Source organism: Bos indicus x Bos taurus, chromosome 3, assembly GCF_003369695.1.
Source record: "Bos indicus x Bos taurus breed Angus x Brahman F1 hybrid chromosome 3, Bos_hybrid_MaternalHap_v2.0, whole genome shotgun sequence".
Lineage (NCBI taxonomy): Eukaryota > Metazoa > Chordata > Mammalia > Artiodactyla > Bovidae > Bos > Bos indicus x Bos taurus.
This window is the reverse complement of record NC_040078.1, coordinates 102,737,650-102,752,577: the sequence shown is the minus strand read 5'-3', so window position 1 is coordinate 102,752,577 and position 14,928 is coordinate 102,737,650. Positions and strand designations below refer to the sequence as shown.

At 44.9% G+C, this 14,928-nt stretch overlaps 1 protein-coding gene across 1 annotated transcript in view; it reads left to right on the top strand.

The window, feature by feature from the left end:
* Nucleotides 1-12: 12 nt before the first annotated feature.
* Nucleotides 13-14,928, top strand: part of SZT2 (SZT2, KICSTOR complex subunit) — a 53,040-nt gene continuing 38,124 nt past the window's right edge. The window contains exons 1-4 of the mRNA XM_027537526.1: nt 13-121; nt 12,262-12,387; nt 12,689-12,862; nt 13,158-13,328. Coding sequence (XP_027393327.1) covers nt 95-121; nt 12,262-12,387; nt 12,689-12,862; nt 13,158-13,328 — 498 coding nt within the window. The 5' untranslated portion in view covers nt 13-94. The remainder of the gene's footprint in view (nt 122-12,261; nt 12,388-12,688; nt 12,863-13,157; nt 13,329-14,928) is intronic.

Below are 14,928 nucleotides of genomic sequence, written 5' to 3'. Positions count from 1 at the left end.
CTTACTTCCGGCCCCGCCAGTCGCGAGACCTCCGGGTCAGGGGTCAGGAGCGGAGCATCGTCTCTGGCCCGGGCCGGCGCGGGAGGGCTGTGTGATGGCCTCGGAGCGCCCGGAGCCGGAGGTGAGGGGCGGGCGGGCGCAGCGCTGGGCCTGGAGATCCGAGGGGGAGGGTCCGGCGGCCAGGCGTGGCCGTGGTCTCCTCCGGGTCTGGGGGCCGCCTGGCCCTCCTGAAGGCCCAACAGTAGCATCTCCTCACCCCTACTTTCCTCGCGGGGGCTAGAGGAGGAACTCGTGGCTCAGTTTTGTTTGCCGAAATTTAATCCACGACTCTCAACTCTACGGCTCTTGGGTTCTTTGACCTCGTAATGGCATTCAGAAAATCTGTATTTTGATCTTCTGTTGCAGTTTCAGTGGACAGGTTTGCCGGTTGCTGCATCTTTCAAATATTATTGGAATGCCATAAACAGCATAAATTAATTAGGTTCTAGCGGAATCCCAGGGACAGAGGAGCCTAGTGGGTTGCTGTCTCTGGGGTCGCAGAGTCGGGCACGACTGAAGCGACTTAGCAGCAGCAGCAGCAGCGCTCACGCTTTTGGAGAGCAGCTTAGATTTCATGAAAAAACGCTGGATTCAGAGTGAAACCTCGTTCTAGTATTGGCGCTGCCCTGTAGCTATCTGTGCAACTTTGGGCAAATCTTGACTTCCCTGATCCTGTTTTCTTCTTTGTAAAATACCTATCTTCTGGTCTGTTGTGAGGATCACACGTTTCAAATCGGAAAATGCAAATGAAGCATCCATTAAGTAGGAAGGACCGTGCAAGGAACTTTTGTATACATTGTGTGGTTCAGACTTGTGCAAGGAAGATGACAATAGCCATTTTCATTTACAGACAAACTAAAAATCAAGAGAAGTGAAGTACCTTACCCAAGTGCTACTCTGAGCTGGGGAGTAGCAGAGCTTTGGAATTAGAAATGTAAAATGTCAGATTTGGAAAGAAAACATCACTAGGAGAGGTACCCAATGTTACAGGAGAACATGTGAGTGGATGGGAAAGGTGAGAGGTGTATAATCATGAAATGAGTCCTTACCTATTGAATGCTTACTGTGTGCCAGAGACCATCTTAGCGCTTTACCAGTGTCAAAGATTACTCTCAACCCTACGAAGTAGACACTGTTATCCCCATTTTTTAGTTGAGGAAACTGAGGCACAGAGATTTTAAGAGTAACAAAGTTGCACAGCTAGTAAGTGGCAGGGCCAGGACTCCAAAACAGGTGGTCTCTTGTAGATCTTGTGTTCTTAGCCGTAATGTTTACAGTGCAAAAAGAAAGTGGCCACAGGATGGTAAGTCTCCAGTATTAGGATTTGATGTGATGAGACCCAAGATTAAATACAACTATAGGAAACTACCCTATTAAAAAAGATCAAATGTGCTCACAGGGCTGGTGGAGTAGCCTATGCATCAGAAATACCATTACTGAGGAATACTCAAGGGATTTGAAGCATGTTTTGTGGATTAAAATGAGAAGACATGGAGGGATGTTGTGAAATACAACAGACCTTTCATGCATATAGTCTAAAACAGCATTATCCAATGGAAACCCAGTGCAGGCCGTATATGCCAGTTTTCTGGTAGCTGCTTAAAGAGGTTAAAAAAAATAGGTAAAATTAATTTATAATAATATATTTTCTTTAACCCCATATTTCCAAAATAGTGTCATTTCAACATGTGATGAATATTAAAAATTACAAGATATTTCATGTTCTTTTGTACCAAGTCTTTAAAATCCAGAGTGTATTTTACATTTAAGCATATGGCACTTTGTGCTAGCAGTATCGCAAGTGCTCAGTAGCCACAGACGGTAATGGCTACCGTACTGAGCAATGCAAACCTAAAATAACTTGAATCAACACACGTTCCTGGCAGTCTCACTCAGCCACAAGTCCATTTGTTAAATCCTTGATTTGCATTTCTGAAAATCTTACCCCAGAAAGTAAAGGGAATGAAGAGTTCTGCCCCTTGGCAGAAAAGTGACTGACAGAGGTTATTATAATCCCAAGAGAGAAAGATTGAGCCTAGTCAGATTTAAGACGTCATCATTCTTCAGATACTTAAATGATGTGTGCTGTTATGGACTTGGAATTGTGCTAAGTATCAGGGTGGATAGGAAGCAGTGTAAGACACTCCCTATTTTAATGGGGTGAACAAATATTGGATTATGATAATAAGTGCCTCAAAGGAAAAGTACAGAGCGAGTGAATGTTTAACAAGGGTTCTTAACCTAGTTGTTAAGTGAAGTGGGTGGATCCTACAGCCTTCTCAGAGGAATGACATTTAAGCATGGAGGAGTGGAGGGTGGCAGTGAGGAGAGGCGGAATACATTGCAGGCAAAGGGAAATTGACAGTCTGGAGGGAAGGAGGAGGAAAAGGCAATGGCAACCCACTCCAGTACTCTTGCCTGGAGAATCCCATGGACGGAGGAGCCTGGTAGGCTGCAGTCCATGGGGTTGCCAAGAGTCGGACACAACTGAGCGACTTCACTTTCACTTTTCACTTTCATGCATCACTGGAGAAGGAAATGGCAACCCACTCCAGTGTTCTTGCCTGGAGAATCCCAGGGACGGGGGAGCCTGGTGGGCTGCCGTCTGTGGGGTCGCACAGAGTCGGACACGACTGAAGCGACTTAGCAGCAGCAGCAGAGAAGGAGGAGCTGTGAGCCTTCAGAGAACTTAGAGGAAGCAGCTGCTCATGTGGGCTCGGTGACAGAATAGCTAACACAAGTGCTTCCTGAGTTACCGTCTAATACTTGGGAAATCCCGGTGAAATCGGCACAGTTATTATCCCTCTTTCACAGGTGAGGAAACTCAGGCACAGAGAGTTTAAGTAACTTCACCAAGGCCTTATTCTAATAAGCAGTGGAACCAGTGTGTGATCTTAGGTGCTCAGACTCAGGGGGAGGTGGGTGAGAGATAAGACTGGTGAAGAAGATCCAGGTTGAAGCCATGCTTGAGGTTCAGACTTTGGCATATGTACAGTGGTTCAAGGGCAGGTGAAAATTCTTGTGGAACTCTGTTAACAGAAAACAGCTCAGGGTTGGAAAAGGCTTCAAGAATAATTTGTACCTTAACCACCAAGGGACAGGGGCAACAAACAAAAAACAAATTAATGAGATGGACATGGTTTCCTTCATGCTGGCGTACATAGTGTGCAGCACATGCCTCATGTCTTATTCAGCTTGCTGTCAATGAATGTTCCAGAATGATAGGCTTTCTCTGTCATTGTCTTATTCTCCTGGTTAATTGCCACAGCATCCTTCTGAAATAGACATTCTTATTCACATATTACAGAAGAAACTGAGGCCTAGAAAAACTGACTTGTCCAAGCTCAGTTGGATACCAAGTAGTAGAGCATATTTGAATCCAGGTCTCTGCCTTCAAAACCCTGCTTTCTTTTTGCCAGACAACTCCAATGTACTTCAAACTCAGGAGGATTCAGTGCTATGCTATGCTATGCTAAGTCACTTCAGTCGTGTCCGACTCTGTGTGACCCCATAGACAGCAGCCACCAGGCTCCCCGTCCCTGGGATTCTCCAGGCAAGAACACTGGAGTGGGTTGCCATTTCCTTCTCCAATGCATGAAAGTGAAAAGTGAAAGCGAAGTCGCTCAGTCCTGTCCGATTCTTAGCCATCCCATGGACTGCAGCCTACCAGGCTCCTCCATCCATGGGATTTTCCAGGCAAAAGTACTGGAGTGGGGTGCCATTGCCTTCTCCGCAGGAGGATTCAGTATCAGGGATTAAATCTCCACGTAAGTGTCAGTGCTGTGAGAACACAGCTAACTCAGGAATTCTCAACCAGTGCAGTGGAAGAGTGACTTGGGGGAGCTCATGAAGTGTAGACTTCTGAGCCTTCTCAACTCTTAATTCATGTGGTCTCAGGTGGTGCCCAGGTTTCTTCAGTTTAACAAGCACCTCAGGTGGTTCTGATGCCACTGGGTCCTTGGATCACACTTGGAAAAATACCACTCTAGCTGCCTGAATTAATTCTTGAATCTTTTGGTTTCGATAAATTGCATCTTGAAAGTGAAGAAAACTTAGAGCTGATGTTTGTGAAAATGTAGTTGTTGACTTTGAAGGATACATACAAGGGGGAATGTTGCAAGAAGGCTCGAGTTAGGAAATGTTCCTGGTTTCAAGAGTGTGGATTCTGTAAGAACCGATTAATGAACTAGACTTCAGTTTGGCCTTGAAGAGTTAGTCCGTCATTCAAAATAACCTTTGAAACAAGGTGGAGAAACGGAAGCTACACAGTACTCGAATTAAGCAGCTTACTAACAAATAGTCTGAAGAAAGTCTTCTAATGGGACAATGCTTGTCTGTACCCTCCATCTGCTGTATCCCCCTTTTCCTCCTCACTTAGTCAACTCTGTTCAACCTTCAGAGTCACTTGCTCTTAAGACCCACCTCTGAGTCAGGTTACTTTGTTACATGCTCTCATAAAACCACATTCTTATCCTTAGGCACACCTAGTTTGTATTAATATAATAATTAGAGTGATTATCTAACTGGTTTTTTTTTTCATTATAGGGTAAATTCTGTGAGAGCAGAGAATGCCAATTTTTGCTTTCCATCGTATCCTTAGGACCTAGCCCCATGTTGGCACATAGCAGACTCTCCATAAATTTGTTGAGTGACAGATGGATGCATACTCAGCTTACCTTTGTCCTCTTTGGACTTGGATAAGGACTTGATGGCATCATGATTGAATCAGCAGGGAAATTTAGCTGTAAAGAGATTTACTAGAAGACAAAACAGCAGCCTAAGCTTCACAATAGAATAATAGGCTGGGTTTATCCAATGTAATAGGACAAATTGAATAATTGTGTGTGTCCAAAAAAAGCCAGCTGCATTAGGACAGAATAGGGGATGTGTCTAAGCAGCAGAAGCAAGAAAGTCATAGAGATTTCTTGGGTCAACAGCATGGTAAAGCTTTCCCCAAAGTAAATAGAATGTGGGATACTCTGAATCTGTGCCTTCACCTGGGTCTTATACTCCATTTTGGCGTCCACATTTTAAGTTGAAAAGTAGACCAGCCAGAGTTCGTTCATGGGCTTGTGATCTAAGATATAAAATAGGAAACTCAAACCATGCTGTTAGAGATGCACTTAAGGAACCTGGAGATGATTATTGTGGAGCAGCAAAGACTCAGAACCATCATCAGATATCTGATAGATTCTCCTTTGGCAGAGGGTCAGATTTTCCCTCTATGGCCTCAGGAGGTAAAACCCAAAGTGATTTATGTATTTTCAAGAGAGCAGATTTCCAGAGCAGGTCAATGTAATATCAAGAAGACAGATTCTGGCTCAGTGTGAAGAAATTTCTAATTCTGCCAGCCAAGTGAGGGTGAGCACAAAAAGCTGAAGTGAGTGGCTGTGCAGGACTTCCTCCAGACTCAAAGCAGCAGCACCTTGTTACCATTAACACATGCATTTATGTGGCACTTTTAACTTTACAATGTGCTTTCACCCATCGTTGGGATAGGTGATGATATTTTATAGAGGAGGAAACTAAGGGTCAAGGCCAGAGTCTCAGCTGTCAATACTGTCATTGCATCTAAAACAAATCTATTAAGAGTCTACACCAGAACCACCCCCCGCCCCCATTCCAGAATTGTACAGAAGAACATAATATCAATAAAGAACATACTAGTAGGGGGAAAAAAAAACTTGGTAAAAACAACTTTCATGGAGGCAAAGGAAAAATCCAAACAGTAGTTTTTCGACAAAGCAGATGAGGAAGGATAGGAGTTCTTAAATAGCAAAAGCCAGATGTTGATAAAGGTGAAAAATTTGGAATCACTGGTAAGATACTAAGAACATAGCTTAAAACAGAGAAGAGAGTGAATATAACTTGGAGGTATTTCTCTCATTCATACATTCATTCAACAAATATTCCATCCCTTAGTGTCTTGGCACTGTGCTGGTTGCCAGAGAGACAGCAAAGAACAATACAATGTAGACAGCCCCGCCTCCCCGCGGTCTCTACACTTGTTGGGGAAATCAACATTTAAAAGTATTTTTTACAAATTTTTCAGTATTAACTCTGGTGGGTGCTATGAAGAAATCCAGGCCACTTTGCGAATGCCTAACAAGATACCAAACAGTACAGGGAATCATGGAAAGAAAGGTTCGTTTATTAAGCCCAGAGTGGCCAAGATTTTAGTCCTAGAAGATGAAGTGACCAGGTGTCCCCAACTCTCCTTATGGTGCTGACACATAGACCTGTGCTCTCCCTCCTTTAACCCTGGCCCAGTATGGGCCACAAAACCCTTTCCTGGCTATTTCCTTGCACAGCTGAAACAAACTGGCATTTTAAAAAAAATATATCTTTACTCACCACCAAAGAAGAACAAAAGGAAAACAGCATGGAGACTAATGTTCTGATGACCTCACCTTGAGAAGAGTTGTACTGCCTATGATTGGTTTTAAATGTTGCATTTGCTTTGCTTAGAACATAGAGTGAATTCACTTATTCAGCAAAATTGTATAGCGCATCCTATTGCCAGGCCGTGCACCAGACTCCGGGGATAGAGTGATAAACAGAAAGGGCTGCTGAACTGGGATATCCTTCTTATTCTGATAATTCTGAACCCAACCCAGCCTTTTTCAAGATAAGAACCGTGGCACAGTCAACATGTATACAAGAGAGGTCACTAAGGCCACACAGCCAATCCAGAGGGAGAGGTTGCCTAGTTTGTAAAAGTAACTCATTCTGAGACCAGGGATCAGAGAAAGAGGGCATGTAATTGCCGCTATTTCCTTTCAAGCCAATTAGACCCCGTTTGCCTTTTTAAGAGTTTGGCAATAAGAGCATTCGATTTGATGGGACCTTCTGAGGGGAATGATGGTTAGAAATGATAGGAAATAACTATATCTGATTTCTCTAGCTACCAGAAATCATCCTGCAACCTACTGGTTTTTGTGGTGTTACCTTAAGCATCCTTGACACCTTTTTTTTTTTTTTGGTTACTTTGGACTTCCCTGGTGACTCAGACGATAAAAGAGTCTGCCCACAGTGTGGGAGACCTGAGTTCGACTCTTAGATTGGGAAGGTCTCCTGTAGAAGGAAATGGCAACCCACTGCAATACTCTTGCCTAGAGTATCCCATGGATGGAGGAGCCTGGCGGGCTACAGTCCATGGAGTCACAAAGAGTTGGAGACACTGAGCGACTTCACTTCTCTTCCCTACTTTGATTAATCATCAGTTCTTGTCCATCTTAATATAAAGATTCCTTAAAGTGCAACTGAGCTCACTTGTCTTAAAGGTTAGTTCAACTGACTTTTCCCAAGACCGTCAGTGAAAGGCAGTGGTGGTTTTACATTCTAGTACAGCTCCTTGTCTCAGCAGGGAACAGGCTCAAACACTCACAGAATGGCTACTTTGAGTAGCTGTGCTGTAGGCCATTGTCATCTCCCCTGGTTATTAGGAGAGCTTTCTAAATCCTGTGGTAGCCAGGGGGGGATTCTTTTAAATTCAGATACAATAATACTGCCCTGCTGAAAAAAGATTTAGGTAGCTTGACCTAATTCTTAGATAAAATCCAGACTCCTAGCCAGGGCCTACCTCAGGCCCATGCAGGATAACAGTATAACAGTGGTATTTCCCAAAGTGTGATTTTAGACAGTATAGAGACAACACAGAGTAATACTGAATCGCATCACATTGATGTTTAAATTGTCTTTTTGAATTATGTCACAGCATCCTTTATAAACCTCCATCATGTTCCTTCTTGTAACCATTTTAAAACTTTTCTGCTCCTAAGCCCCAGTTTGATCCATATGTTAAGCTCAGTAGATGGGCTTTCAGCTCATCAGGCATGGGCTTGACTTCTGACCCTGTGCCTACAAATTCTAGACCACTAGACCATTCAGGTATGACCTAAATCAAATCACTTACAATTATACAGTGGAGGTGACAAATAGATTCAAGGGATTAGATCTGATAGAGTGCCTGAGGAACTATGGATGGAAATTCATGACATTGTACAGAAGGCAATGATCAAGACCATCCCCAAGGAAAAGAAATGCAAAAAGGCAAAATAGTTGTCTGAAGAGGCCTTACAAATAGCTGAGAAAAGAAGAGAAGCTAAAGGCAAAGAACAGGAAAGATATACCCAATACCCACCTGAATGCAGAGTTCCAAAGAATAGCAAGGAGAGATAAGAAAGCCTTGCTCAGTGATCAATGCAAAGAAGTAGGGGAAAACAATAGAATGGGAAAGACTAGAGATCTCTTCAAGAAAATTAGATACCAAGGGAACATTTCATGCAAAGATGGGCACAGTAAAGGACAGAAATGGTGTGTACCTAACAGAAGCAGAAGATATTAAGAGAGGTGGCAAGAATACACAGAAGAACTGTACAAAAAAGATCTTCATGACCCAGATAATCACGATGGTGTGATCACTGACCTAGAGCCAGACATCCTGGAATGTGAAGTCAAGTGGGCCTTAGAAAGCATCACTATGAACAAAGCTAGTGGAGGTGATGGAATTCCAGCTGAGCTATTTCAAATCCTAGAAGATGATGCTGTGAAAGTGCTGCACTCAATATGCCAGCAAATTTGGAAAACTTAGCAACGGCCACAGGACTGGAAAAGATCGGTTTTCATTCCAATTCCAAAGAAAGGCAATGCCAAAGAATGTTCAAACTACTGCACAATTGCGCTCATCTCACATGCTAGCAAAGTAATGCTCAAAATTCTCCAAGCCAAGCTTCAATAGTATGTGAACCATGAACTTCCAGATGTTCAGGGTGGATTTAGGAAAGGCAGAGGAACCAGAGATCAAATTGCCAACATCCACTGGATCATTGAAAAAGCAAGAGAGTTGTAGAAAAACATCTGCTTTATTGACTATGCCAAAGCCTTTGACTGTGTGGATCACAACAAACTGTGGAAAATTCTGAAAGAGATGGGAATAGCAGACCACCTGACCTCCCTCCTGAGAAATCTGTATGCAGGTCAAGAAGCAACAGTTAGAACTGGGCATGGAACAGCAGACTGGTTTCAAATAGGGAAAGGAGTATGTCAAGGCTGTATGTTGTCACCCTGCTTATTTAACTTATATGCAGAGTACATAATGCAAAATGCTGGGCTGGGTAAAACACAAGCTGGAATCAAGATTGCCAGGAGAAATGTCAATAACCTCAGATATGCAGATGACACCACCCTTATGGCAGAAAGCAAAGAAGATCTAAAGAGCCTCTTAATGAAAGTCAAAAAGCTAGCTTGAAGCTCAACATTCAAAAAACTAAGATCATGGCATCCGGTCCCATCACTTTATGGCAAATAGATGGGGAAACAATGGAAACAGTGAGAGACTACTTTTTTGGGGTTCCAAAATCACTGCAGATGGTGACCATAGCCATGAAATTAAAAGATGCTTGCTCCTTGGAAGAAAAGCTATGACCAACCTATACAGCATACTAAAAAGCAGAGACATTACTTTGCTGACAAAGGTCTGACAAAAGTCAAAGCTAGGGTTTTTCCAGTAGTCATATATGGATGTGAGAGTTGGACTATAAAGAAAGCTGAGCACCGAAGAATTGATGCTTTTGAACTGTGGTGCTGGAGAAGACTCTTGAAAGTCCCTTGGACTGCAAGGAGATCCAACCAGTCAACCCTAAAGAAAATTCTGAATATTCATTGGAAGGACTGATGCTGAAACTCCAATACTTTGGCCACCTGATGCGAAGAACTGACTCATTGGAAGAGACCCTGATGCTTGGAAAGATTGAAGGCAGGAGGAGAAGGGGACGACAGAGAATGAGATGGTTGGATGGCATCACTGACTTGATGGACGGGAGTTTGAGCAAGCTCCGGGAGTTGGTGATGGACAGGGAAGCCTGGCATGCTGCAGCCCATGGGGTCGCAAAGAGGTGGACACGACTGAACGACTGAACTGAACTACAAATTCTGCTAAGCCGCCTAACTTTTTTGGATCTCCACTTAACTTCTGTTAAATGTTTTGTGTGAAGACTGAATGTGGTTACGTAGGTAAAGGGCCTAGTGTTGAGCCTGGTCATAATCTGTAATAGTTAACTTCTATTGTGTTCTAACTAAGTGCCACGCACTCTGCTGACGACTTCATATACATAGTTTTCCTTCATCCGCAGAACAGCGCAATTCAATTGGTATTAGGATTGGTGCTGGTAAATCTAATACCAGTACTATCTTCATTTTATAGATGAGGACACTAAGACTTATATAGGTTAAGTACCTTTTCCACAATCTCACTGCTAATAGGAGGCTGAATTGGGATTCAAACCCAGGCTGTCCGAATCTGAAGTTCTTATACTTAACCTCTCCAGTGTTCTATTGAATGTATTTTAGGTACTCAATAAATACGTGTTTCTTCCCTCTTCCTACTCCTACTCTCATCCCTGCCATTTTCCAGTGTCCCTTTCTGTATCTCTTTCCCCAAACTTTAAACTTTTTATTTGTATTGGGATATAGCTGATTAAAAATGTTGTGGTAATTCCAGGTGAACAGTGAAAGCACTCAGCCATATACTTGTACGTGTATCCGTTGCTTCTGTATCTCTTTATGCTTGCCTTCTGTCTTGGAGAGAAAGGTCTTTTTTCATCATTAGTCGTTGCATCTCTGCTCTCCAAACTCTTCTCCAGCATCAGATATCCATCATTATTGCTTTTCCAGGACTTTTTCCATCTCTTCTCCATGGATATTTCCCCATTATTGGAGAAAAAAAAAATCTTCATTTCAACATCCCATTTCTCAACAGGATATCACTGACTTCTGCTCACTTCCTCGTAGCCTGGCATTTCCCCCCTCACTAGGAACATGGGAAGAGAAATTTGCAGTTTGTCTAAGTAGGAGAGGAGAGTAAGCTTTTCATCTGAGGCAAGAGTAAGGGAGTAAAGGATGTTACTGATAAGGGTTAATCTTGAGGAAACATTGAAGAGTTCAGGCCAGCGACCCTTATTTCTCTGCAAAACTGTAGGCAGGTTCATCTGCTGGGACCACGGGAGTAGGCAGATTGTAAAACCTGAGGGGACTAAGGAAGGGTTGCTGAGCAGGAAAAGGTGAGATGATTGGTGACGTTCTCTAGAAGTGGCACCACTGGCAAGGTGGGAAGCTTCTTTCCATCAGAGTGTACAGCCGGTGCAGTGTATGTGTGGATAAGGAAGAAAGTTAAATTCATCCTAAGTCAAGAGTTGGCTGGGCTTTTGTCGCGACAGGTGAGGACACAGGCAACGGAACAGATGGTCGTTAGGACACAGTTGAACTGACTGCCTGTGAGGCAACGGAAGGAAGGAACTGGAGCGTTGACAGCTGAGAAGGATGGGGAGGGAGACTGTGACCCACAGAAGTTGGGCTTTGAGGTCTTCAGTAGGCTTGCCATTCACCCAGTGAAGAGCTCTCACTCCCTGCTGTTGTCAAGACTTAGTAGGAGGAACTGCCGGGCATTATTGAGTGTCTGTTCTGTTTTAAGCGACTTGCTAAGCACAGGGACACAAAAATAGAGCAAGATGCAATCCCTGCCCTCAAAGAACTTAGAGTTTATAGGAGAAACTCACATATCCATTGAAGTGTACAAAGGTCACTTGATCTGCATAGATGTCTTTAGAGGAGAAATGGGAACCAAGAGATGAGAATTGAATCCTTGGGAAGCCCATTGCACTGAAGTGGGGGTAACCATTTCACCTCTGCTGCCTCGCCTCTCGGTAATGGATTCCGAGCTTTTTGGACAAGTTACTTGCACTGTGATCTATATGTACTGGCAACTAGTGGATTTTAAAAAAATACTTACTTGGCTGTGCCAGGTCTCAGTTGTGGCCACACGAATCTTTAGTTGCAGCATGTGAACCCTTAGTTGAGACACATGGGATCCAGTTCCCTGCGTGCATGCTGAGTCACTTCAGTCATGCCCAATTCTTTGTGACCCCATGAACCGTAGCCCACCAGGCTCCTCTGTCCATGGGATTCTCCCAGCAAGGATACTGGAGAGGGTTGCAATGTCCTCCTCCAGGGGATCTTCCTGACCCAGGGATCAAACCTGTGTCTCCTGCATTGCAGGCAGATTCTTTACCCATGGAGCCACCTGGCAAGCCCCTAGTTCCCTGACCAGGGATCAGACCCAGGCCGCCTGCTTGGGGAGCATGGAGTCTTAGCTGCTGTACCACCAGGGAAGTCCCTGGGACTAGTGAGTTTTTATAGATTTTTAAAATATCTCTTTATCTCTAGGTGGAAGAAGCTGGGCAGGTGTTCCTGTTGATGAAAAAGGATTATCGAATCTCCCGAAATGTTCGCCTGGCTTGGTTCCTCAATCACCTGCACCAGACTGTGCAGGCCACACCCCAAGAGACGCTGGTGAGGCCCAGAAGCATGCGCAACGTGAGGGCTGACCCCGAGGATCTGGTTTTTTTTTAGGAGACTGCTGGAAACAGGAGGGGAGACTAACTCTTGAGGGGTCCAATTCGAGGAGGGGCAAGTGACCTTGCCCACAAAATTTCACAGGGGAAATTTTGTCTAGTCATTTTTCCAGCTTGGAGAAGTACTTGGTTGGGTTGCGGGAGGTAGAGCCAGTGGTGTGTCATTTTGGGTCTGGAAGTCAGGTCCTGGAGAGAAAGGGGCGACTTCCCTGACTCTTCCCTCTTCTCTCCATCATCAGCTTCAGTCTGAGCAGGAGCTGGAAGTCCTCAGTGTCCTGCCTCCTGGGTGGCAGCCAGATGAGCCGGTGGTGCCCAGGCCCTTCCTCCTTGTACCATCCACCCGGGTCACCTTCCTGGCCTGGCAGTATCGGTTTGTCATTGAGCTGGACCTCAGCCCATCTACCGGCATTGTGGTAAGGGGTTGGTTGAGGGGAGGCAGTGGGAAGAAAGGATTGGGTAGGAGGTGAGAAGTAAGAAGAGGTAGCCTGAGATAAGTGAAGAATGATCCCACAGTGGTACCACGGTGAAAAGGAGACAGGTGTGTGAAGGAATGGTGGGTGTTTGAAGACAGAGCCTGTCCCATCTGTGCACTGTGTTGGGGGTATGATCAACCTTAAGAATCTCAACCCCAGAAGCTGCTTATATCTGCCTTCTGCTCGGGGCTGTGTTTGGTTACCCTTGAGAGACCTTTCTTTGCATTGCCCTCAGGATGATTCCACAGGGGAGATCTTGTTTGATGAAGTTTTCCATGCCCTCTCCCGCTGCCTAGGCGGGCTGCTCCGGCCCTTCCGAGTGCCTGGATCTTGTATCGACTTCCAGCCTGAGATCTACGTCACTATCCAGGCCTACTCCTCCATCATTGGCCTGCAGTCCCATCAGGTATTGCATCCTCTCTCCATGTCTGTATCCTCAGACCTCATTTTGGGTAGTCCACTGACCAAGTCCTTATCCTGTCTCTACTCTCCATGCCCAAAGTCCCCAGCCCTCCTCAAACCTATTCCTAGTCATCTCTGCAAGTCTCTCTCCTCTTTAAAAGTGTCTGTTGCTCTGGCCTTAAAGGGCCTTCCCATAAGCATCAGGTGCGTTGGCACTGACTGGACAAATGCCTCTCTCGTGGCTCCTGTCAGTCTCTGGTTCTGCTCCTGGACGTCTCTTCTCTCCCCTGCCCCTTTTAGTTCCATCGGAAGACTTGATACTGTCCTAACTCCTTGCACTGCCTCTAGGAGATGGTCTTTTGGCACAGTTTTGTGGTTTTGAAATATAACAAAGAACCAGAAACATAATTTCTTCCAAGGAGAGAGGAGGGTCATTTTTCTTCTGAGCCCTGCGAGCTGTCGGGTGTTAATGCTGACCATACAGATAATTACAGGCTTATCCGACACCCAGACAGGCTATCAGAAGGCACTCCTTTTGGAGAATGGCCAAGTCTGTTACTGGAATATCTGTTTTGGGCTTAGATAAGTATTGGCCCAGTTTCCCCTCATCTGCTTGTAACCACCCTTAACTCATTGGTAGGGGCTTACCCTGAAACTGTTCCTGATGGCTGCATTGTCAGCTTAGCTATCAAACTGGCTTTGAGAGAGGAGGATGCAAGAAACAGCATCTGAGGAGCTGAAATATGCATATGGCATTGGGTACATGCCTGGGTCCCAGGCCTCTACCCAGGATTAAAGTATTCTCCTAGAGCTGGTGTTAGGACTGTTGGTGGTGGACTACATCCCCAGGCAGAGATCAGGCTTTGCAGGTACTCATGGTCAAGGTGAGAAAAGTTTAGATGTTAGGTAATCACTCGACACTTGGTTCACTTTGATAAACACTTAGTGAAGCCCAATCGATGCCAGGCCTGGGCTAGGTCCCGGATGAATCAGACCCTGTTCCTGTCCTACTGGGAGGGGTTGAGAGCTTAGTGGGGTAGACAGATATTGAAAGAGATCATTTCAGTTGAAAGTGATAAGGGCACTGATAAGTTATGACTCAGGTGCTGTGGGAGCACCCAGCCAGCCTGGAGTAGCAGCAGGAGAGACTTTTGGACCAAGACATTTGAACTGAGTCTTGAAGGATGAATTGATGTTAATTATTGAAAACAGAGGAAATGGGCTTTCCAGGCAGAGGGGCCAGCAGAAGCAAAGACATAGAGCTGTGAAACTGTGCTGTCAGTCACTGGGGTTCTAGGGAGCCACATGTTACTCAGCTGGCCACAATGAAGATTGAGTGATGGGAGGGTTAGGAGGGTGGTAAAGGGGAGACTAGAGAGAGAAGCGGGGGCAGAATTAGGAAACGCCTTGGATGTCATGGCTAAGAACTTGCACTTTATTCTACAGGGGAGTTTGGTGGTAAAGAGCATCTGTATCTGCAGATGCCTCATGTGCTTCCTGGCTGTACCCCTTCCCAGCTATGTGTTCTTATGCAAGTTACTTAACCTCTCTGTGCATCTGGGTCTTTTCTCCAAAATGGGGATGTCACCAATATTGCATGGTTA